This window comes from Puma concolor, chromosome B3 (genome assembly GCF_028749965.1).
Source record: "Puma concolor isolate L17-30 chromosome B3, mPumCon1.1.hap2, whole genome shotgun sequence".
Lineage (NCBI taxonomy): Eukaryota > Metazoa > Chordata > Mammalia > Carnivora > Felidae > Puma > Puma concolor.
The window spans coordinates 74201170-74224904 of NC_141672.1; the positions used below are offsets into that span (position 1 = coordinate 74201170).

General features: G+C 50.8%; 3 protein-coding genes across 7 annotated transcripts; 2 read left to right on the top strand and 1 right to left on the bottom strand.

Moving 5' to 3' along the window:
• The first annotated feature begins 859 nt into the window (after positions 1 to 859).
• SDR39U1 (short chain dehydrogenase/reductase family 39U member 1) lies at positions 860 to 4009 on the top strand. Its single transcript, XM_025919596.2, has 6 exons — positions 860 to 957; positions 1273 to 1379; positions 1474 to 1556; positions 1961 to 2082; positions 2866 to 3009; positions 3257 to 4009. The coding sequence occupies exons 1-6, from the start codon at positions 942 to 944 to the stop codon at positions 3667 to 3669; spliced, it is 885 nt and encodes a 294-aa protein (XP_025775381.2). The 5' UTR covers positions 860 to 941; the 3' UTR covers positions 3670 to 4009.
• A 1214-nt stretch (positions 4010 to 5223) lies between these two features.
• Positions 5224 to 22440, bottom strand: KHNYN (KH and NYN domain containing). 5 transcript variants are annotated; one of them, XM_086710035.1, is made up of 9 exons: positions 22317 to 22440; positions 19233 to 19235; positions 12747 to 12967; positions 10772 to 11883; positions 10514 to 10644; positions 10332 to 10428; positions 7411 to 7518; positions 7100 to 7201; positions 5224 to 6550 (listed from the first exon to the last, which is right to left on the bottom strand). In XM_086710035.1, the coding sequence occupies exons 1-9, from the start codon at positions 22423 to 22425 to the stop codon at positions 6298 to 6300; spliced, it is 2136 nt and encodes a 711-aa protein (XP_086566161.1). In that variant the 5' UTR covers positions 22426 to 22440; the 3' UTR covers positions 5224 to 6297. The 5 variants fall into 5 exon arrangements, with proteins under 5 accessions (XP_086566161.1, XP_025775608.1, XP_086566158.1 ...); XM_025919823.2 differs by lacking the exons at positions 19233 to 19235; positions 22317 to 22440 and adding an exon at positions 13605 to 13794; XM_086710032.1 differs by lacking the exons at positions 19233 to 19235; positions 22317 to 22440 and adding an exon at positions 13078 to 13794.
• Positions 13943 to 18612, top strand: CBLN3 (cerebellin 3 precursor). The gene is made up of 3 exons (XM_025919705.2): positions 13943 to 15025; positions 15335 to 15454; positions 15801 to 18612. The coding sequence occupies exons 1-3, from the start codon at positions 14726 to 14728 to the stop codon at positions 15996 to 15998; spliced, it is 618 nt and encodes a 205-aa protein (XP_025775490.1). The 5' UTR covers positions 13943 to 14725; the 3' UTR covers positions 15999 to 18612.
• Positions 22441 to 23735: the final 1295 nt, after the last annotated feature.

Sequence of the window (23735 nt, forward strand, 5' to 3'; positions counted from 1 at the left end):
TCCAGCCTCAAATTCACCCACATACACTTGGGAGAAAGTGCAGAGCGAAGAGAGGAAGGTCCTAGGTCCCAGCTTTGAGGAAATACCAACATTTTAACACCTTCGAAGCAGAGCAAGCAACAGAAACTGAAAAGTTTGGAGAAACACACAGAAGAGAGCTGTGGCTTTCACGAAGGCTGAGACATGACGATTTCCAAAGGGAGGGAGAAGTCGACAAGTGTCCAGTGAAACCGAGGTCAAGAAAAATAACTGGAAACTAGGCATTTGTTTTGGTGACACATAGGAAATTACTGCTCTTGACAGAGTCAATAAACAATAAAGGCAAAGGACGGGAGTGAATTGGGGAGTAAAAATGGACACCACTCCTTGGAGAAGTATGGCTATGCAGGTGAAGACAGAGGGCATTAGCATCCGAAGAAATAGGCTGGAAAAGGGTTGAGAGGAGAGTAACTTAAAAAATTTCAAATGAAGATAGAAAGGAAGCAGAACAGGGAGAAGAAAGGATGAAGAGGCCAGGCCGAAAGAAATCCATAGTACAGATAGAGAAATTCTCTTGCGTTACTACCAATTCGCCAGGCTGAAAGGACATTCAAATCTCTACGGGCTTTCGGTCATGGGTGGGTGGCTGTGTGCTCCCCACTCTAAAACCTTCCGTGCTCTGCCTTCGTACCTTCTTTGCCCGCCCACTGGGTCTAAGCCTACCACATCGCACCCCGGCCCCTTCCCAGCCACTCCTCGCGCTGAAATATACAGCCTTCTCTATGAACTCTTCCGGGTCGCCAAGGAGGACCACGCCCAGTCTCAATCCTGCCCGCCCCCCTATTGGAGCGCGCTTCTCGAGAGACACATGCGCACAAATGTCGCTTCCAGGATTGGGCGGTCGTTTCCAGATTGGGAACTCCCCCCTAAATCTTGCGCGGGCGCGTTAGGTCCTGGTCGCTATGCGGGTGCTTGTGGGTGAGGGAGGGCAGAAAGGGAGAATCGGGGGCGGGCTTATGGAAAGGTTGAAACAAAAGACTGGGAGGTGGGAGATCGTTTTTGAGGGAGGGCAATGAATCGTGCACTGGTAGTCGTGCACCAGCCTTGGCTTCCTATCTCAGGAAGCCGAATCTCCCCCAGTCCCTGTGACCTGTGTCACTTTTGCATCGCGGGAGGGGGGAGGGGGGAGAAGTCTGGAGTCAGATGGGATAGCACCAGAGGAGGGGGCCACATGCGGGGACGGAAGGTGACCCCCCCCCCCGAGAGGATAAATAGCTCGTAATTTCTGGTCAGGTGGCGGGACGGGCTTCATTGGGACAGCCCTAACCCAGCTGTTGAAAGCCAGGGGCCACGAAGTGACGTTGGTCTCCCGAAAGCCCGGGCCCGGTCGGATCACCTGGGTATGTCCATCCTCTGGAAGCTATGGGAGAAGGTCTGGTTTGGCGGCGCAGGGCAAGCCACCACCCGTACCTGCCTCATTGTTTTCTTCAACAGGATGAGCTCGCTACGTCGGGGCTGCCGCCCTGTGATGCGGCTGTCAACCTGGCAGGAGAGAACATCCTCAACCCTCTCCGAAGGTCAGCTAGGGCCCCGAAGCTGATGTCCTTCAGAGCAGAGGGAGGACGGGTGTGACCCTGATTAGGAGAACCTGTGAGCTGTGGCGAATGGAAATGTCCGATTGAGAACTAAACTCCTATCCCAAACTACTCATCCCGCCCCACTCCTCCCTCCACACCCACCTGCCCTTCTGCCTGCGTCAGCCATTGACTTTAGTCCTCACTCATAACTCAAGATACCCAAGATACATGCCTTTTTTTTTCCTACAGGAGAGATGGGCCATTCCTCTAAACCACAGTGCAGGGGTTTACTAGAAGTGGGTATGGATGAGCCCCAGGGAAAGAGGAAGGGATATGCGTGTATGTATTTAGTGACTTACTTCCCTTTTTTTTTTTTTTTTTTTTTTTTTTTTTGCCTCCTGCAGGTGGAACGAAACCTTCCAGAAGGAGGTTCTCAGCAGTCGCTTGGAGACCACCCAGATACTGGCTAAAGCCATCACCAAGGCCCCACAACCCCCCAAGGCCTGGGTCTTAGTCACTGGTGTAGGTATGTCCCAAATCACCAGCCCTTTATATTAGCCAGAAGAAGAGAGGTTGCACAGCGAGGGGTTAGCTCAGGCCCTTCTAGCTATACACACCCGAGTACTGATCTTTTCCAAGCACAACAACTTCCTAGGCCCTCAGTCCATGCATATTTCTCCTGACCTTTGCGTACTTTCTCTGAGAAACCAGGATTCTCAGAGGAAGAGGGGATAGTGGCACTGCTCTCAGTGCCAGAAAAAGCCTCATCTACTCCCAAGTCCCTTGCTTCTCACAGCACAGTTCTTTGGGAACAGAATTTGATTCTTGTATTTCACCATTGGGACCAAAGAACTGCAAACGGTTATAGAACATATATCTGCCACTAGTCTAAGTGTTTTACACATATTACAGCATTTAACCCTCACAAGCACCCTATGAGAGATAGGTATTATTGTTATTCCTGTTGTAAAGATGCAAACATTCTGCAGAGAGAGGTTATATAACTTGCCTGAACTCACAGGGTTAATAAATGGTGGGGCTAAGAATAAATCTCAGGCAGCCTGGCACCGAAGTCTTTGCTCTTAAGCACTACACTCTAGCAGTCACTCAGCTTAGCTACAACTAAAGATAAGTTACTCTAGGGCAGGAACAGGTCAACTCGTGGAGTAGTTCAAAGGAAAACTAGGGCTCTGTCTTCCCATGGGAAGATCCCAAAGACCTAGGAGGGCAAGACCAAGGGAAACATCAGGTGCAAAGGGCCAGGCAGGACCAAGGATGTTGGGGCAAACCAGTGCTATTCCACCGGCAGCTTACTACCAGCCCAGCCCGACTGCAGAGTACGATGAGGACAGCCCAGGAGGGGATTTTGACTTTTTCTCCAACCTGGTAACCAAATGGGAAACTGCAGCCAGGCTTCCTGGAGAGTCTACACGCCAGGTGGTGGTGCGTTCCGGTGAGAACCAGGGGCCTGGGTATCAGACAGGTTTGGAATGTCTTCCTGGGCTCGGGGAGTGGCAGATTTGTGGCCAAGTTGTGGATGCGAGGACAGGAAGTCCCAGAGAGAGCCATACCTCTGAGCTACTACAGAGCTAAGCTGGCCTGGAAAAAGGGAGGAAGAGGAAACCAGGAGGAACTATGGAACTGCTGGAGGCTGAGGAGCCTCCCCGACCATATCTGACCATATCTCTTGCCTGCTCTAGGGGTCGTGCTGGGTCGTGGGGGCGGTGCCATCAGTCAGATGCTGCTGCCCTTCCGCCTGGGCCTGGGGGGCCCCATCGGCTCAGGCCACCAGTTCTTCCCCTGGATTCACATCAGAGACCTGACAGGAATCCTGGCCCATGCCCTTGAAGCAAGCCACGTGCAGGGGGTCCTGAATGGAGTGGCTCCAGCCCCCACTACTACAAATGCTGAGTTTGCCAAGGCTTTGGGCGCTGCCCTAGGCCGCCCAGCCTTCATCCCTCTCCCCAGCATGGTGGTGCAAGCTGTCTTTGGGCAAGAGCGTGCCATCATGCTGCTGGAGGGCCAGAAGGTGGTCCCACGGCGGACACTGGCCACAGGCTACCAGTATTCCTTCCCAGAGCTAGAGGCTGCCTTGAAGGAAGTCGTAGCCTAAGCGGGGAGGCCTCTGGCAGGGCCGGAGTCCTGTCCCTCAACAGAGGCTTCCTGGTTGGAGACTCAGGTAGTAGGCTCAGGTACTGAGACCTGAAACCAACTAGTCCTTAGAGATTCCTCTCCCTGCCCTCCTCATGGTTCCTTTGCTCCACCTGATTTAACTGAGAGACTGTCCAGTGTCTCAAGGTTGCAGTCTCATCAAGTTGGATCCTTAAACTCTTCAACTCCTTGGAAAAGAATTTCCAGATTGGTTTCCCTGTGTGTCCCATTACTGTCCCAGTTACCCTTTATGTTGTGTAGAGAATTCTCTGTGATTGAGGCAATAAAGATAAATTATCTCACAGGCTTCGTTCATCTCTTTGGCCTAGATTCTTCTGGAATTTATTTCTAAGGAAATGCCAGATGATTCTTTTCCCTACGTTGGGGTTTTGAAAGTTATACTGGGCATCTCTCTTCTTGGTCCCTCCCTTGCCAAGAGCCAGTAACAAATTTGGGGCATGAGGTTATTATAAAGGTAGAGACCAGAAAACGAGCGCAGTGATCATCCATTTCCAGTGGGTTCTATGGTCACCCTGTGTACTTGTTCACACAGTGCCGTTAGGGTGCCAGCAGAGGAAGAGACAAGGCTTCAGTCTAGGACAGCCTTCAGTCTGTCACTGAACAGCAGTGAATGAATAAAGCAATCCCGCTGGCCCTAGTTCATGAAGCTGCAGGACAAAGCCAGCATCCCCACCTGTAAGAAGCTTGGGACTTGCCTCTCATCTGATTGGGCTGACTTCAAGCAACCAGAGTCCCTAGCACGAAAGGACAGTTGGGTCCCTCTGGCCTACTGTCCTGATTGTGTGCCACGCCTTGACCAGAAGTAGTTCCCCCTAGCCCCCAGTTTGGGGCCAGATTACCCAATCTCCTTTCTTCCCAGAGGACTAGGAGTTGTCTATGAGTCCGTTACCCCACAACTAGCCTCTTTGCCACACACCTGCCCCTAGGTCAGGTCCACACAGGCTAGTGCTATAAAGCCCTAATGGGAGAAGAGCTGAAGACACTCTCCATCATCCAGCTCCCCAACACTAATTGCTGGAATGAAGAACGGAGATGGCAGTACTTAACTCGCTGTGTGCCACTCAGGGAGATGTCCACAGCCATAAAAGAACCATGTCCAGGGACTTGCTGCAGAGCCTGGACAGCACAGAATCCAGGGGCACTTGTCCTACTTCTTTATCTGGTCTTGGACTCTTCAGGAAGTTGACGGGCTCTGTATTGTTCCTGAGAGAATGACCCACCCAAAGGTAGATGTAACAGAAAAGCATATTTGGGGGCTGCAACCAATACTGTCCACAGATGAAATGTGCAACCTTGGAGTAGTCAATTTTCTGGCACAGGAGGACTTGAAGCAGATAAAGGACAGGATGTAGGAATCAGGATGACAGTGGTCGATCTGGTGGCCAGTCAGGTGCCTTCTGACTTGGACCCTTTGGTTTTCATTTTCCAGATAATTGGTTCATCTCAATACCACCTCTATAAACCCTTCCATCCCCATACACATGCACACAGAGCAGAAGGGGGCCTCACTTTATGCAGTAAATGTGTTCTGTAGAGAAAATGCTGGGGTCAGATCACATTAACATTGTCACTGCAGACAGAGCATGGCTTCATCAGTTTGGCGAACACTCAACACTTCAGCAAGTGCATCTCAACGGGGACTTTCTGACACATTCGTTAATCTGTAAACAAACACTTGAATGCAACAGGAGAGCTGCCATTTATAGGAACCCTGAGAGTATTTTGGTAATGCAAACAGCCACCCCTAATTAACTGTTTTATAAATGTGGATTTGGGGGGGTTGCCCAAAAGGGACGCAGCCATGATAGGGCACATTATACTGAGGACGCAGTGTTAAAATCTAGGGCACGGGCCCTGGGGACTGAGGATCCTCAGCTCTCTGACAGTGAGGTTTTGGTTAGGAAGCCTGTGCAGCCACAGACAGACACACCTGAGACTTGATGCAAGTACCTTTCCTCCAAGGAGCTTTCCCCCACATTCTCATTTCTCTTCCCAGCTGGCATTTTTGCTCCTGATTTATACACAGAAGTAAAGGCCAAGCAGCTCAATCAAGGTCACAGACAGGCATAGCTGAGACCGGAAGCCAAGTCTCCCTCTGCCTTCACCAGCTCCCTGCTGCCCCACTGTGACCCAGACCCCATAACACTAGCCTCCCCAGGGCCCAGCATCCCCCTTCCCAGCCAGGCCTAGGAAGCAACCTGTCCTCTGACCTGCCAAAGCCAGGGCAAGGAAAGGCTTAGCTTTCTTGCCACCTGCTCTTCGTTCCCCACCCCCGTCTCCATCCCCAACTCAATTTGAAGGAGGAGCTAGCAGTCCCAATCTCCAGGACCTACTCTTCCCAGCAGCCCCCACTCCCTACAGAAACCCTGTGCTATGGCAAGGTTGAGAAGTTAAGGCTGAGCAGAACCTCCTGAGGGCTATTTGAGGTCCTGACTCCAGATGAGATCAAGTCGCACCAACTCAGAGTGAGTCTAGGTCAGGATCTGAGCAGCACAAGGACCCTCACAGAAAATGCTGAGCTGGGTGAGGCTGGAGCTGACAGTATAGCAGCCACTCGGACAGGTGAGACTCAAAAATTGAGGCTCAGTAGGGCCTCCGAGAGCTGGTTGATGTCCCGGCAGTATGGCTCCCGCTGCAGGATGAAGTCCACCTTGTGATCCTGGCCCCAAAACACCTCCAGCAGCTGGCGCCGGAGCCGCTCTGTCTCCCGAGTCTTCCGAATGCCACCACCGCCTTTTTCCTCCTCTTCTCTCCCCTGCTGCTGATGACCGTGTTCTGTGAAAGCCCTGGAAGGATGCTGAGCCTTAGAAGACCCCTGAGCCCTGGGAAGAAACAGAAAAAAAGCTGATGAGCATCACGGAGGGAAGTTAGAGCCCAGGGGGCATCCCAGTTAACTGCCTGGCCTATTCCTGGCTTGGAGGGAGGGGGGAGGTGGGGAATGGTCCTGAAGTTCCCCAAGATGACCACTGAGCGGCAGTATCAACCCACTTCTGAAGGGGAGGACATTTCCTTTGGAGCCACGAAGATGAACCCTGCCACTGGTATGATCTAGTTTTAGTCTAATACATTGACCACTTACTTCATGGTTCGGCACAGATGTGCTAAATACAACTGGCTATAAGTAAAAGCAACCATGTTCCAAATAATCCACCAAACATGGATCAGGGGAAGCTTCCCTCCCAGCCTGGAGGGTCTATGTCAGGATTCCCTGAAAAGCAGTTAAATACGGCCAAGCCCACCGCAACCTGAACCACTGAAGAATTAAGCTGGCCCAGATTGAGGTCACACTTCCCCCCAAGTCTCCAAGTCCACAAAGCCCTTCAGACAGAGGCCCAGGGCTGGGGGCTGTCTAGGAGAAGCTGGGGTGTTACCTGACTGGCTTCTTCAGGAACTCATCCAGCGTGGGGCCGTTTCGCCCCAATGGATCATCAGGAACCATGAAGAGGTTTCCCACAAAGGTGAAGGGCAGTAGGCTGGATGGGGACAGAGAATGTATGGTCACAAAGGGACCCTTAAGAACCTCCCAGACAGCTGAGATCAGCACCACCAGAAAATTACTGGCCACCGTATCCTTCAAGGCAATATCAAGCCCCTTCCCAGAGTCTTCACCCGATGGCAGAACAGAACTGGTTTAGAGAAAGGTCCGAGTATGCGCCCTGTTCTCAGGGGAGGGTTCCCTCACCGCTCCCTGATGATCGCCATCCACTTCTCAGACTCCTCCGCCAGGTCCCGGAACTGGTCATTGGAGACAATGACCCCGTCGGTCTCTTCAGCCAGCTTCACCATGAACCTGTCTCAAAAACCACGGCAGCCGTTCTGGGATACTCCAAGGCCCCAACCCCAGAGTATCATCGACTTCCATGACCCACTTCTGGGCATGGAGATCTGACCCCCCCACCTCACCTTGACCCAGTCACTAGGTGACTGCCAGATTCAGGTGCCATAGTTAAGAGAGGAAACAGAGACAAATCCGCATGGTCTCCCAAGAGCATCCCCTCTATCCACCACAACCCTCCACCCAACACTTTGTGCCTCATTCATGAAAGACTGTGAGATCTGGCTCCAGCTCTGTCTCCTTCCATCGTCCCCCATCAGTCACAAATCCATCATGCTCTTCCTCTGAAGAGCCTTCCACTCTGCCTCCTTCCTTTCCAGTCCTACCATTACCCTTCACTATTTGAACATTGCACCTGAGATACCGCATAGCCTCCTGATAAGGGGTGCCCTGACCCCAGCCATTTACCACCCTCAAGTCTCTCCTGCCCTCCCCTAAAAGAACACGCGTTTCCCCCAAACAAAACTCTTCCCTCCTTGCCATTTATCTACTGAATAAAGTCCACAGGGCTGGCAGCTACGGCCTTCTAGAACCCAGCTCAATCTACCTGTACAGCCGTATCTCTTCTGGTATTCTCTAATGTACTCTCAACTCTGGCAAAATCAATGATCAGATAACACCCTGTTCTCCAAACATGCCCTGTGCTGTCTGACTGCCACCATGCTTCTCAGACGATTCCCTCCATCTAGAGGTGCTTCCCAAACCTCACTGGATGAACAGGATCACCAGGGAACTTTTAAAAAAGAGATGCCTGGGCCTCACTTTAGTAATTCTGATTCCACAAGATGAGATAGGACTCTTGAGGCAATGGGTGGGGGTCTTTTATAACAGGTTTAGAAACCAAAAAGCTGGGGCCCAGCCCAGCCCACATCCTCAATCAACAAAAAAACTTGCTAATCTCTCCCTTCCCACAAAATCCCCACCCGAAGGGGGCTCCCTTTCCTCCGAGATGCCATAGTGTTTGGTTTATGGTTTGTTTGGGCTCTGAAATCAATAATCAGGCCTTCCCTAATTCCCAGCACCCCCACCTCCTTCTACAGGCCACGTGCCTACTGCTAGGTGCTAAGTGGGCAGGCAGTATTGGAAAGACAGTGTGGTGAACAGCGAACGAGTGATAAGCATTAGGTGTAACATGACTGGTTCTGAGTTTCTGTCTGGGAAACACATGAAGGAGACAACATACAAATGTACATGGTATCATATGATAATAGAAAAGGTATCTGCAGGTTAAGGGTATTTTACTGTCATGTTACTTCTTCTGTTGCTCAGCAGTATTCATTCAGTAGGCCTATGCTATGCACCACTCTGCTACTCACTGTAACTAGACAAAATTCCAAATTCATATTGTGCTGTCCGCCTACTGGGACCTACATAACAGACACGTGCCTTTAACATTCATTACAACTGACTCGCTCTTCAGTTTCAATTCTGTGTCAGTGCTGGTGTGGAAATGTTCCATGTCTTGGATAATCTGTGAAATCTAGACATAAAACAGAAGAGCACTGGGAGAAAGTGAACTGCCTTTTTGCAGAATACCATTTGTTCGTTAGGGAGAAAAAAGTATTTGAAAAGACAAAATATATAATCACTGTGGCTTGGAAACTCATTTTTTTCTTTGAGACTGAAAATCCTAGAGAATAAAGAACTTGTAATTGCAAATAATTGGCTTTTAAAATCTGCCCATTTCCCCCTCTATGTGTGTACCCTGGGGAGGGAATGTGCCCTGGATTTTTTATTTAAACAATTTGACAGCTTTAACTTCTCACTTTGCCTTTGCCATGTAGTATAGCCTTTGTTTGTTAAGAGTTAACCACCACTCTTGGGGCGCCTGGGTGGTTCAGTTGGTTAAGCATCTGACTTCAGCTTAGGTCGTGATCTCACAGCTCATGAGTTCAAGCCCCACATCGGGCTCTGCACCGACAGCTCGGAGCCTGGCGCCTGCTTTGGATTCTGTGTCTCCCTCCCTCTGCACCTCCCCCACTCACGCACAGTCTCTGTCTCTCAAAAACAAAATATAAAAATTTTTTAAAAAGGTAACCACTCTTACCCTATGTCTGCATTTCTGTGTGACAGACATGAGACCTACTGCCATAGTTGAGGGGGTCCCTGACAAGTCAAGGACTATCACTGTACACTTGCCTGGCACCTTGAGTGAGGCAAGCACATACCTTAGCTTCTTTTGATATTCACAAGGAGGGTGAACAGATAGAAGAGGACCCTGGGACAAAGAGGTTAACCCGTTAAGAGACTGGTCTGTAGTCAGAGTCAAGGAGTAGGTACAACTTGGGGCTCAAATTCAGATCTTCAACTTCTAAGTCCAGTGATGTTCCTATTGTAACACGTTTTGTATCATCTTAGTATGGCCGCATTGTGTTTCTTCCTTTGCCTTTGTTATTTTGAACAGCTACACCGGTACTTCCAGGGGGATTTCACTACATGTTTGGAAATTTGGGCTGTAAGAAGTTATTTATGTCACCAGCTTTCCCAGCTTCCCATTAAACTAGTATGTTCTAGACAGTAAGGCACTATATAAATACAAGGCATCATTTAGTCTGATGAATCAAAAATGAATGAATGGGCAAACACAGTTGTCTACCTTCTATCTCCTCTGGCCTGGATTCATTCAGGTACGCGGAGGAATAACTGGCCATTTTCCCGCTGCCCAGACTTAGAGACCGCACAAAGGGTCAGGGGCTTCCATCCCTGCCTCAGCTGCCCCCACTGTGCTTCTTGAATCTCAATACTGGGGCCAGGAGAGAAGCAAGTACCTATCATCGTAGGAGGAGATCCTCTTGCCATCCATGACTCGGGAGGGAGTGAGAGAGAGCAGGCTGAGGGAGTATAGCTTTTGCAGGAAGTGGCCCTCTAGAGAAACAGAGGAGCACAATGGGGTTATCCTCAAGTTGAAGCGGGGCCTATCCCGGGTTACAAAACATCGTGCCCAACTCACCTCTGACCTTGGCATCCTTACTGAAGCGCCACTGAGGCACAAAGACAGTTATGTCACGGTGGCCCCGGTCCCAGAAGTACTGCACAGCAATGGCAATGCCCCGGCTGGAGAAGTAGTGTTGGAGGCCATGCCTGCAGTGGGAAGGGGTCAGCGCTCTAGGGCCCCAGAGACGGGGCCTCTCAGCATGTGTCCCCAAGGTCCATAAAACTGTTCATATCATCCCCCTCCCCGGGATCCTCAGGCCCACCAGGTACTCACACCATGGCCACATTGCTGCCATCAATGACAATGTGACGGAGGTCTGGCTGGCCAGGCACATTGGCAAGGCACAGGGTGAAAGGGTCCTGCAGGGCCTCCTGGAAACGCTGCGTGCCAGTCACCAAGTTGCCCCCACGGGTACCTCGTTTCCACGGAGACCCACGGCCTCGAGCCACGACCTGCTGCTTGTCTCCCCTGTCTCCTCGGTCTCCGCAGTGCCACGGGGGTTCGGGTGCAGGTGGAGGGCTAGGCACCCTTGGAGGTGAGGCCTTCCCATTGTGTAACCGCTGGAGGAGGGAGGCTCCCCGGGGCTGAGCTGCCCTCGGACAGGAACCCTGGGCACCAGGAGGCTCACTCTGGACACAGAACCGTCCTCTGTCCTGAGGCACCCCCTCCTTCCCCAGGCCCTTTCCTGTCAGGGGCCCTACCTGCCCTGCCTCTCCTCCTCCTGGCTGTGATCTGAAGGCCCCTTCTTTCTCCCAGGCCTCTTGCCCAGACAGCTCCTTCCACCCCAAATCCATCTCCCTGGGACCACCCTGCTTCCCTCCCTCCTTCTCCATAACATGTCTCTCTCCCCTTGACTCTTGCCACCTTGTAGGTCCAGTGTGCAGGGACTCCCTGCCTTCACTCGAGAGAGCTCTGACTCCCTGGTACTGAGCACCCAGTGGGCCCGGGCTCCCCCCCACCCAGGGGGGTATTGCATGGGGCCCCTGCCCTCTGGATGCCTCCTGCACCAGACTCAACAGTTCCTCCTGGACAGCCAGGGGCAGCTGTAGCAGGGCCTCTCTGTGGACATCCCCATAGGGCTGCAGCAGGGCGGAGAAGTCTTGCAGCACTCCAGCACACTGAGAGACTCTGGGGGATCGCCCTGGCTGAAAGTCCCAGCTCAGCCGCTCCACCAGCTCCTCCACTCTGCTCTGAGCCATGACGAAGGCCTCAGTCAGGCCACTGACCATTAGCGAGCCGGGCAGCCCAGGCACCAGGTGGGCTGATGTGCTCCAGACCAGACAATCAAGGAAGAAGCCCTGGGCTCCCAGGAAGATGCAGTGCAGTTTGGGTGGGTAGTGGATTTCATTCTGCAACTCTGGGCTGCAGAGACCCTTCAGGAACTCCTGGGGGAGGAATAGGGATAGGGGATAGGAAAAAAGGAGACTTCTGGAATTCTACATGGCCCAGTAGCCTCTTCAGGCCCATTGCACACCACCACCACCCCATCCCTGAGTTCCAGGATGCCTGGGCAGAGAAATGGAGCCCCACAGAGCCTGACAAAGGTGAGGGTTAAAAAGGGATCAAGAATCTCACTTCTTTTCCCTTTTCAGCTGATAGGGCTACGGCTAATATTTCCACTTAGAACCTGACTCAACTTAAGATATTATTATAATAAACTGATCACAAGGCCATCTCTGTAAATATGTATTCGTGCTAAATATGTATGCGTGCGTACGTGTGTTGTAGATTTCCATCACAAGGACTGTCATTTGCTAACTTTTGCTGGACTCATGCTTTATCTCATTCACAATAAGTCCAATGAAGTGGATACTGCTATTATTCACATTTCATAGATAAGGAAAGGGAGACTCGGTCATGAGGCCACCCCATGAGGTAAGTGGAGCTGTACTAGAACCTCTGACGGCAGGAAGCAATGGGGCCTGGCTTCCCATCCCCCAGTGAATTCCTTGGTGGGGCCTGCTTGCCCAACCGGATTATCTCTAGTCTTCAAAAACAGCACAACTGATTTGAGTGGAATCACCTGTCTCTAAGTCCTGGCAGAACCTGGCTCAACATAGCTCAAATGAAGCCAAAACTCCAGAAAAATACAGATTTGCAAAGTCCCTCAAAAGATGACAGTCACTGAGGTTGCCAGTAAGACAACCAAGGAGTGAGTGGAGCTCCTCCCCAGCGGCCCCTCCTGGGCTCTGCCTCCCTGTAGGGGAGGGAGACATTGTTCCCCAAAGGGTCAGAGAGGGGTGTTCACCTTGGCTCTGCTGGCGTTCTCCTTGGGGCCCTCCAGCTGCAGCCAGATGTGAGGGTTTTCAGGACAGTCCTTTGGGAGGACACTCATCCCCACGCTGAAGATGCGCTCCACGTAGGGTTGCTGCTCCCGCACCTTGTCCTCAGCCTCCGCAGACACGGCAAAGCGGTCAGGGGACGGGGAGCCAGCCCCCCAGGTGGGCATGGCTGCTTGGCCACCCAGCCCTGGAAGGAGGGAAGGCAGCTCAGAGCCTCCTTGTCCCCTTAACCCAAATCTTGGGTCTCCCACCCTACACCAGCTATCAACAGGTCGCGATACCGATCTAGTAAACAACCTGGGTCCATCCTGGGGGTAGGAAGAGAATGTCAGATTATCCGGAACCAGGTCTTCTCTCAGGAGAGGAAGTCATGGGCAAACAAGGCTGCCTACTGGGGATGGGCATCTGGCCTTTGGAAAAGGCTGACCACAGCCCTAAGCAGGAAGAGTGGGGGCTCCAGATCGGTCTGGAAGCCAGAAGTGGATAGATGACAAAAGAGTCCCTCTCCTCAGGATCTCTGCAGTCTCCGCGTCCAAGACGGCCTCTTAAAGATGAATCCGCACCAGGGCTTGAACTGGGATGTCCTCTGGAGTCCCTGGTCTGCCATTTCCAAGGTTCTAGCCCCTCCCACCTCTCCCCCTCCCTCCGCCGTCCGCCGCTCTTCTAGGTAGCGCCAAGGCCCCACCCGGGGCCCAGGGGTCAAGCCGGGTCCCGCCCACAGCCGCCAGCTGCCACCGCCCCCGGCGCCCTTCCCCCGGCCGCGCTCAGCACAGGGGCCTCCGGCTCGGCTCCCGCCGCCGGGGCACGGGGCAGAGCGCGCCTACCCGCCTTGGCCGCCTGCTTCGGCCTCAGTACAGCGGGCGCCTCTCGGTGCCTGCAGGCCCCAGCTTCACCCGCGCCCCAGGCCCAGCGGAGAAGGGCTGGGAGCCCGAAACTGGGCGGGCCTTCCCGAAGTCCTCACCCAACGGGGACCTGTCTTCGCCACATCTCGAACAGTTTTTTGAGTCACTTCCTGGCCCGGGGCGGAGTCAGCCAGGCCCCACCCGGCGCAGGGCGGGCTCCGGGCCCTAGCGCGCGCCTGCCGCCGGGACCCTCCCTGACCCGCCCCCGGCCCGCCTCCCGGCCCCGCCCACTCGCCCGGGGTTCGCTTGTCCTCAGCTTCCAAGCCTGCCTGATGGGTTCACCTCTCCCGGTAAATCTGGGTTCTCGCTCGTTCTGCGCAGTTGTTTCTCGGGAGAGAGGAACCACTCATTGAGAGCTGGAGGTGAAGAGGATCCCTTCGGATGAAGATGTGGAAGATCAAGGAGAGAAAGAGACTGGCCCACGGTCACAAGATACTGACACGGTTGGCCCAAGCACTTTCCACCACGATCGTAGGGGAAAGACAAGGTCACCCGCTTTCATCTAATGGCGGAAAGGGGCCACTGAGAGGGCTGTTGACTAGTGAGGGATTTTAAGAGGAGAGGAATGAGGAAAAGGAGGGGCTGTACGAGCTGTCTGGCGCATAGATGCACGCTCACCGGCATACACCTACAGGCTCTCACACATTCTCACAGGCACATGTACACTTTTACACACCAAGTTCTCTATGGTCCCAGATCCAGCCTTCAGTGCTCTCCAGAGGGGCTGCCCTGGGTTCTGGCTGTAGCCCTTCTGTCTCTCTGCTTCATCCCTCCTCTGCCTCCTAGCGCCCAACTGCTGTCACTTCGTGCCCTGCCAAGGAGGAGGGAACTGCAGTGACAGCAGGAGAGAGAGGCAGGACAGAGTCGTGGGGTACAGAGAGGTATGGAGAGGGAGATGCTGAGACCAGGTTAACAGTGAGACCCAGAGAGGGGCCTGAGGAGCAGGGTGAGGGGTGGTGAGAGCCCCGGGGGAAGCAGGAACTGAAAGGAGCGGCAAGAGGGGACAAGACAGGAAGACTTGTGGGTCACAGAACAACTCAGCCATGCCGGGAGCAAAGCGACACTGGCGACCAAGACTCCCACCCAGCCCCAGGCTGCCCTTGGCCCTGATACTTCTGACCCTAGGGAATGGGTGGGCCCAAGAGGGGGCAGAGCCTGTCCTCCTGGAGGGGGAATGCCTGGTGGTGTGTGAGCCTGGCCGAGCTGCTGCAGGGGGGCCTGGGGGAGCAGCCCTGGGAGAGGCCCCCCCAGGAAGAGTGGCATTTGCTGCAGTCCGAAGCCACCACCACGAGCCAGCAGGGGAGATCAGCAATGGCACCAGTGGGGCCATCTACTTTGACCAGGTAATTCCCCTACCCTTGTCCAGGGGACGTGTAATGACCTGAAATCAACTACTCAAACCCACTTGGCTCTTAAGGAAAACCCCCCTGCTGTGATGTGACTAGGTGCTCCTCCGCTCCTCTGCCCTGCTGCCTGTCTCCCTTCCCTACACCCCTACCCACACTCCTCCTTGCCCGTTCTCATTTCTTGTGAATCTGTGCATTCCTCCTATTCTTATCTACCTGCCACCCCTTCTTTTCCTTACTCACTGCCCTGTCCCATAAGCCAGTAGTTTCCCTCAATCCCCACTCAGCAGAGTCTGCTTCCCACAGGTCCTGGTGAATGAGGGTGGTGGCTTTGACCGGGCCTCGGGCTCTTTTGTGGCCCCTGTTCGTGGTGTCTATAGCTTCCGGTTCCATGTGGTGAAGGTGTACAACCGCCAGACTGTCCAGGTGACCTGTGTACTGGGGCCCTGTCCTGGCTCAGGAGGGGAGGGAAGGGAGAGGGAATAAGTAGAGTCCTGCTGACTCCTAGGCAGTCCCTCCCTTGACGGTGTCCTTGGGTGGGGGTGGTGCGGCTGGCAGGAGGAAGAGAGGAAAGGACCTGTCTAGCAGAGAGTGTGGAGGAGGTACTGAGTCCAACCCTGGCCATCCCTCAGCCCCCCACTGAGCGTGTGCTGAGCCCCAAGTTCCCAGGATTGCAGAGTATCCCTTGGGAGCTGGAGAAAAGAAGAAGCCCTCGGGCAAGTGGGGGATCTTGGGATAAAGGGAGAAGTGCTAACTGGGCTCATCTCACCAGGTGAGCCTGATGCTGAACACGTGGCCCGTCATCTCAGCCTTTGCCAACGACCCTGATGTGACCCGAGAGGCAGCCACCAGCTCTGTGTTACTGCCCCTGGACCCTGGGGACCGAGTGTCCCTGCGCCTGCGTCGGGGGAACCTACTAGGGGGCTGGAAATACTCAAGCTTCTCAGGCTTCCTCATTTTCCCACTCTAAGGGTTCAGGCCTTTCAAGGACTGGAATCTAACCCCTGCCTTCTGCCCTCTGCCCTCTCCTGCCCCAGAAGCAGCATCTTTGGAGTAGGAGAGAGGCTCCCTGTGGCTGCCTGTATTCCACCTTCTTGCATGGAACCCTGTGCCTAACACCCAAGGTGAAGAGTAGAGCTGTGGTGTCTGGGGACTTGGCCCCCCTCACCTACCCTCCCACCCCCATCCTCCCACTGCGTCTCTTTGTGCCTGCAAGGTACGGCAGGTGGCAAGGCCTGTGCTACTTTGCAGACTCTGTTCTTCCTGTTCCTCCACCCCCAGCCTTCTGCTCAGTGCTATTTGGGGACAGGTGGCACAGGTGAGCCTGACAGGCCCCCCCACAGGGACCCAGATGGACCAGCCTCAGTGTACCCTGCAGGCTCCTTCCTATGAGGTGTGCCAGCATCACGGATCTTGGCCAGCAGAGTCAGAAGCCGAGCCAGCACAGTGTGGGCTAGGGCAGGAGGCTTAGCGACCAGCAGAAGTGTGGGGAGGACCACAGGACAGCCCAGAGCCTGTGGCTGGTGGGGCAGGAAGGCCATGTGCCCAGACTGAACATGGTACACACTTTTCATGTACACTGGGGCAGCCAGCAGACAGCGAATCTGGGCATCCATCTGTGCAAGGTCCCCGATGGACTCTGGCCCTCACCTCCCCACCTAAGACGTGGGGTGTGTGTGTTTGCTGCAGCCAAGAGTGGGTGTGCTGAGCTTCCTTGGACAGCTGGAGGTAGGGGTAGACAGTCACACGTGGGCAAGTATTGATCTCCAAGCATGACACACGTCAATGACGCAGCCACCTCCTAGAACCTTTGTGATCTGAACTTCAACGACTCCACATTCTGACCGCCACCGCCACCCTCCCAGCTCTCTCAGCTACCTTCACTGTACCTGTCCCAAACTAGTCCTAGCCTCTCTTCTTTCTCCTGATTTGTGCTGTTTTGTCCTCCTTCTTAAACTTCCTATTGTCTTAGATGCTATGATTCATCCCTTCAGCCACTCTCCTGCCAGTGTTATAAAATCTCTATGTCTTACCGCACGCTGTCCCATTCTCCCAGCATGGATAAACCTATCAGTAAAGCAACTAGAGAATGACAGTCTGAGAAACCACAGGAGCCCTGAAGAGACAAGATGCCATTTACAATTTGGATCAGGGGTTACAGGATACAAGCAGGTATGTTTAGAGAAGAGAAATGTAAAATTGTATATTTGAGTCAAATACAAAAGGAAATTAGTAATGCTTAAATTACATAGGAAACACCAACGCGGATGTGTGGCTTTCAAAAGAAGTAACTTTTTCAAAATCTGTCACTAAAGTAGCCTAGAAACAATATTAGAAAAAATCTGACATGCATTCTGAGCACCTGGATCTTTGCCTCAAATACGATTCACCTTTAAAAGAACTTGGGGCGGGGCGCCTGGCTTGCTCAGTTGGTAGAACGTGTGACCCTTGATCTAGGGGTTGCAGTTTAGAGCCCCACATTGGGTGTAGAGATTACTTAAAAATAAAAGTCATCGGGGCGCCTGGGTGGCGCAGTCGGTTGAGCGTCCGACTTCAGCCAGGTCACGATCTCGCGGTCCGTGAGTTCGAGCCCCGCGTCGGGCTCTGGGCTGATGGCTCAGAGCCTGGAGCCTGTTTCCGATTCTGTGCCTCCCTCTCTCTCTGCCCCTCCCCCGTTCATGCTCTGTCTCTCTCTGTCCCAAAAATAAATAAACGTTGAAAAAAAAAAAATTTTTTAAAAAAAATAAAAGTCATAAATAAATAAATAAATAAATAAATAAATAAATAAATAAATAAATAAAATAAAAAGAACAGAACTCCATCTCTTAAATAACTCTATGCCTGGAACATGTTGTTAATGACAAAAAGCAAGGATACTTTTTAAACTGTATCGGGTAGAGCCAAAAAGGCAAAGGAATCCATTTTCAAATTCTCCCACCCCTTGACATGCTGTGACCATTTGATCATCGAAAGGAAAATAATACAGTTAATTGGAACAAGGTGAATTTTTAAAACCCATGACTCTGTAGTGATATTTAAAAGGGAAAAAGTCACTATAAAATGTGCAAAAAGATAGTTAATTTATCAAATGAAGAAGAACAAATATAATCATATATATTTAGCTAATTCTGATAAGTAGAAGAGTGTAAATATAGTGAGTATTTTATCTCTTCGTAAAGTATACTTATTTTTCTTTATCTGTATAAGTAGGGAAGGGTGGACACATAGAGCTGTGAGTGATTCCAGAAAAAGTTGGAACTGTATCAAGAATGGAGGAGACTGATTGGCACCATCTGGTCATATATCACAACCAGGAAGAAAGGGAGCCCAACAGTGTGTTGCAAGATGATGAATTAGTCAAACGTCCAAAAGATAACTGCTCACAGCTCAAATTTGATCCTTCATTTCTTGGGAAAGGGAGCCTCTATGTCACCAAACTAATTTCAATGAGATTGCAGTAACAGCAAACCCAAAATAATAACGGGTTAACCAACAAAGAAGATTATTTCTGTCTCACATAGAAGAATTCACAAATAAAGAGTAGGGCTGGATCACAGTTTTATGATGATTGCAGCCAAGTTTCCCTTCGTGCTGTTCTACCATCGTTAGCATGCCATATCATGGCCCAAGATGGCTCCTTGCACGCCAGCCATTACATTAGCCTTACAGCCCCCCAGGAAGCAGGAAGGAAGAAAGAGCACACCACCTTCCTTTATAGAAGCCTTCTGAAAGTTGCCCCCAACATGCTGATTACATCTCATTGGCTAGAATTTAGGCACACCTGGCCACACCAGGCCAAGGAGAGAGGCTAGGAAATCGAGTCTTTATTCCAGACAGCCATGCTGAGCTAAACATCATGAGTTTTATAATGTGGAAAAAGAGGAGACTGGATATTGAGGAAAAACAACTAGATGTTTTTGAACGTGCAAATGGGCTACATAAATTCGTAAATAATGGCAGGGAAGTTACTGTGTTGGTTTTCTATTGCTATATAACAACTTCAGCAGCTTGACACAACACCTATTTATTATCTCACAGTTTTCTGTAGGTCAGAGTCCAGCAGAGCATGACTGGCTTCTCTACTTGGGGTTTCATAAGGGTGAAAGCAAGGGCTGCCTTCCCTGCTGAAGGGGAAGAATCCACTTTCAAGAGCATTTAGAATTCAGTTCCTTATGGCTGTAGGACTGAGATCCCTGGCACCCACCATCTTTAGGCCAGCAATGTCAGTCCAAGTCCTTCTCACACTTTGAATCTCTCTGACCTATCCTTCTGAGAGTCAGAAGTCTCTGACTTCAGTGGAGAAATTTCTCTGATTTTAAGTGCTCATGTGATTCGATTGGGCCTGCCCAGATAATCCAGGCTAATCTTCCTCTTTTGACCTTAATTACATGAGACATCTGGGTGGCTCAGTCAGTTAAGCATCCGACTCTTGATTTCAGTTCAGGTCAAGATCGCATGGTCATGATCTCATGGTCCTGGGTTGGAGCCCTGTGCATCAAGCCCTGTGCCTCAGGCTCTGCGCTGAGTGCAGATTCTCTCTCTCTCTCTCTCTCTCTCTCTCTCTCTCTCTCTCTCTCTTTCTCTGCCCCTTCCCCACTCACTTGCTCACTCTCTCTCTAAAATTAAAAAATTTTTTTTTAATTTAGAAAAAGATTCTCTCTCTGCTCCTCTCCCTCATTTGCTCACTCTCTCTCTCTCAAAGTATAAATAAATAAATAACCTTAATTACATATGAAAATGTCCCTTTTGCTATGAAACATAATTCAGAGGCTCCAGGGATCAGGGCATGGGCATTTTTGGAACATCTGCAGGGAACATGGACATTTTTGAAATATCCTAGTCATTAAGTTTTAAGATGGCATCATCTAGGGGCGCCTGGGTGGCTCAGTCAGTAAAGTGTCTGACTTCGGTCCGGGTCATGATCTCACGGTTTGTGGGTTCAAGCCCCACATCAGGCTCTGTGCTGACAGCTCAGAGACTGGAACCTGCATCAGCTTCTGTGACTCCCTCTCTCTCTGCCCCTCCCCTGCTCATGCTCTGTCTCTGTCTCTCAAAAATAAATAAATGTTGAAAAAATTAAAAAAAAAAAAAAAGATGGCATCATCTAAAGGAAAGGCATCCTGGGGCATCTGGGTGGTTCGATTGATTAAGCAGCCAACTTTTGGTTTCGGCTCAGGTCATGACTTGGAGATTTGTGAGTTCAAGCCCAGTGTTGGGCTCTGCACTGACATCACAGAGCCTGCTTGGGATTCTCTGTCTCCTGCCTCCCTCTCTCTCCGCCCCTCCTCTGCGCTCGCTCTCTCTCTCTCTCTCTCTCTCTCTCTCTCTAAGATAAATAAACATCTAAATGTATTGGGGCGCCTGAGTGGCTCAGTCGGTTAAGCGCACGATTTCGGCTCAGGTCATAATCTCGTGGTTTGTGAGTCCGAGCCTATGTCAAGCTCTGTGCTGACAGCTCAGAGCCTGCAGCCTGCTTCACATTCTGTGTCTCCCTCTCTCTCTGCCCCTTCCCCACTCGCACTCTGTCTCTCTCTCAAAATAAGTAAATGTTAAAAAAAGATTTTTTTAATGTATTATAAAATAAAATAATTTAATTTAATTTAATTTAATTTAATTTAATTTAAAAATAAAATAAAGGCATCCAGTTACAACACACAAATCACATGGAAAAAGCATGGGTTTAAGAAATTCCCATGGTATACAAGGTAAACACTGGCTCAGATTTTAGTCACTTTATTTAATTTAAAAAAAATTTTTTTAATGTTTATTTTTGAGAGAGAGAGACACAGACACAGAGTGAGAGTGGGGGAGGGTCAGAGAGAGAGAGGGAGACACAGAACCCAAAGTAGGCTCCAGGCTCTGAGCTGTCAGCACAGAGCCCCATGCAGGGCTCAAACTCATGAACCGTGAGATCATGACCTGAGCCAAAGTTGGATGGACGCTCAACCGACTGAGCCACCCAGGCGCCCCAAATTTTAGTCATTTCAGAAGATGCTCCAGTTCCCAGGTCCCAGCCAATCATTCATTGATTAATCATATAAAACTTCATCTGCCCTGAGATAATGTTCTTTGGGATTATCTAAATTCAGAAATTGGTCTGAACTGAGATAGTGTCCATCTCTTGGGTCTACAAACCCATTTTTATAATATGTGTATACACATAGTATAGGTGTAATAAATTTCATGGTCCTTGTAAGATGTGTGTGGTTTACCAAAATCATGCTTTTAGAGAAATTAATATATTACTGGTGATCCTATCAAAATATGTAGGAGGTTTTAAGTTTACAGGAAATGTTTAAATAATTTGATTTGTAAAATAGGTAGGTTTTGATTTATTGGGTATACAAACCGTGTTTAAATGTTTAAACAATTTTGCTTAAGTAGGTTTATGAGGTAAATAGATTAAACGATAAATAAACACCAATGGTGGTTAGTGTTCCTCTCCAGGAACAATAAGCTCCTCAGACTTTAAGAATCCTAAGACTAGAATGCAGCTGTCCTGGGGCGCCTGGGTGGCTCAGTCAGCTGAGCATCCGACTCCGGCTCAGGTCATGATCTCGCGGTCGTGAGTTCCAGCCCCGCATCAGGCTCTGTGCTGACAGCTCAGAGCCTGGAGCCTGCTTCGGATTCTGTGTCTCCCTCTCTGTCTGCCTCTCCCCGCTCATGCTCTGTCTCTCTCAGTGTCAAAAAGAAACATTAAAAAGAAAAAAAAAAAAAAAGAATGCAGCTGTCCTGCCTCCCTGTGCCCACACCCTGGCAGCCAATCTCAGCAGAGAAAGTCCCGCTACTGAAGGATGCACTGTGGATCTAAACCCATTGGTGTCCAGGGGCACCTGGGCGGCTCAGTCAGTTAAGTATCCAACTTTGACTCAGGTCATGATCTCACAACTCGTGGGTTTGAGCCCCTCGTCGGGTTCTGTGCTGACAGCTCAGAGCTTGGACTCTGCTTTGGATTCTGCGTCTCCCTCTCTCTCTGCCCCTCCCTCGCTCACACTCTGTCTCTCTCTCTCTCAGAAATAAATAAACATTAAAAAAAATTTTTTTTAAACCCATGGTGTCCAGTCACCCCTGTCCCCAATCCTCTGTGCAAATCTTTTGTGGTTTCCTCTGCCAGCTTTTTTCTTCATCCTCCCCAGCATCCAACTGAAGCTTTCTGTTCTTTCCTTAAACCTTTTACACCGCCAGGTCTGCCCCTGTCATCAGCAGCAAACGGGCTCACCCTCAACCTGACTGAAGAAGCAGAAACACCAGGTAGGAACCCTTCCCACCACCACATCTGGAAACTCACCATTCTCATCTCTGCTCCCTCCTGTCTGGTTCAGTAGAAGACGTGTCCCTCTTCTTGTCAAGGCAGCTACCTGCATCCACCAGTCACGGATCTCACTTCCTCCAAACATCCCCTTTCCTTAGTCTCACTTCTCTCTTAAGGTTCAACCTCTCCCTCTCTACTCCTTCCCTTTAGTAGTTAAATAGACTCAAGACTCTTGACTCTGAAAAAGAAAATGATAGGTGTGGAAATAGTTGTAGATACAGAGCTCTATATGTCCCCGGCTCTATGTTCACATCATCTCTCCTCCTCTTTAGAGTCAAATATTTATGTTCGCCAGTTTCTCACCTCCTAAGTCAACTGTGGCCTCCACTGCTCCACCTAAACTGCTCTCAGCCTGGTCACTCCCAACTTTGGTGTCACTAAAGTCAACGCACATTTCCAGTCCTTCTGTTACTCAATTCCTCCCTAACATTTGACCCTGTTGGCCACATCTTCCTACCAGAACTCTCTGTGCCAATTTCCCTGACTGTGCACCTTCTGGGCTTGCCCTCCACTCTCTGCCCAGGCTTCAGTTTCTTTTTCGGGCTCCTCTACCCCTTTGTTCAAGTCTTAAATGTTTTTCCTCAAGGTTCTGCCCTAGGATTCCTTCTGGCCTGATACATTCTCAAAAGCTTGAATTTCCATCCATGTGCTGACAGCTTCCACACTTGTTATCTCTATCCCTGATGCATACATTGGACGCCCCACCTTATAGTCAACTATACTCTTTCCTCCCTACATCTGTTCTCTCTCTGTGTGTCTCTGTCCTCCATGAATGAAACCTCCCTGTTTCCCCAACCCAACACTAGCCGTTGTCCTCAGTTCTTCCCTCTCCCTTATACCCCATAGCCAATCACAACCAGGAGCCCTGTCTATTGTGTTCCACCCCCCTGACTCAAACTACCAGTCTCCTAGATAGAGTTCTCCAGAAGCTTTCTAACTGACCCCTTGGCCTCCAGTTTTGCCTCCCTCAGTCCATTCTCCACACTGGGGCTGCCATACTGATCTATATAAGTGAACTTCCTTGCATAGCCCTTTAGGGGATCGGTGAGTCTCAGAATGAGACATTACCTAGTGTGGTTTTGAGATCCTTGGCAATCCAGCCACTACAAGTTCCTGCTTCATGTTGACCATCTACAAGAATGTGGAAGTGTAAAAGTAGCACCAGGTACTAGATGAGGGAAAGTGACACCATCCTGTGTTGGGGGACCCAGAGCTGGTGTATTAAGTCAAGAATATGCAGTTTATGGGGCATCTGGGTGGCTCAGTCGGTTAAGCATCCGATTTAGGTTCAGGTCATGACCTCACACTTCATGAGTTCGAGCCCCATGTTGGGCTTTGTGCTGACAGCTCAGAGCCTGGAGCCTGCTTTGGATTCTGTGTCTCCCTCTTTCTCTG

Coding starts and splice junctions, on each gene's coding strand:
- SDR39U1 (XM_025919596.2), top strand. Junction 1,380..1,473: donor GGCCCGGTCGGATCACCTGG/GTATGTCCATCC, acceptor TTTCTTCAACAG/GATGAGCTCGCTACGTCGGG. Junction 3,010..3,256: donor CCAGGTGGTGGTGCGTTCCG/GTGAGAACCAGG, acceptor TGCCTGCTCTAG/GGGTCGTGCTGGGTCGTGGG.
- KHNYN (XM_086710035.1), bottom strand. CDS start 22,425: ATGTTTGGAGGAAGTGAGATCCGTGACTGGTGGATGCAGGTAGCTGCC. Junction 11,884..12,746: donor AGAACGCCAGCAGAGCCAAG/GTGAACACCCCT, acceptor TTCCTCCCCCAG/GAGTTCCTGAAGGGTCTCTG. Junction 7,519..10,331: donor ATCTCCTCCTACGATGATAG/GTACTTGCTTCT, acceptor TTTTTGAGACAG/GTTCATGGTGAAGCTGGCTG.
- CBLN3 (XM_025919705.2), top strand. CDS start 14,726: ATGCCGGGAGCAAAGCGACACTGGCGACCAAGACTCCCACCCAGCCCC. Junction 15,026..15,334: donor GGGCCATCTACTTTGACCAG/GTAATTCCCCTA, acceptor TGCTTCCCACAG/GTCCTGGTGAATGAGGGTGG. Junction 15,455..15,800: donor ACAACCGCCAGACTGTCCAG/GTGACCTGTGTA, acceptor TCATCTCACCAG/GTGAGCCTGATGCTGAACAC.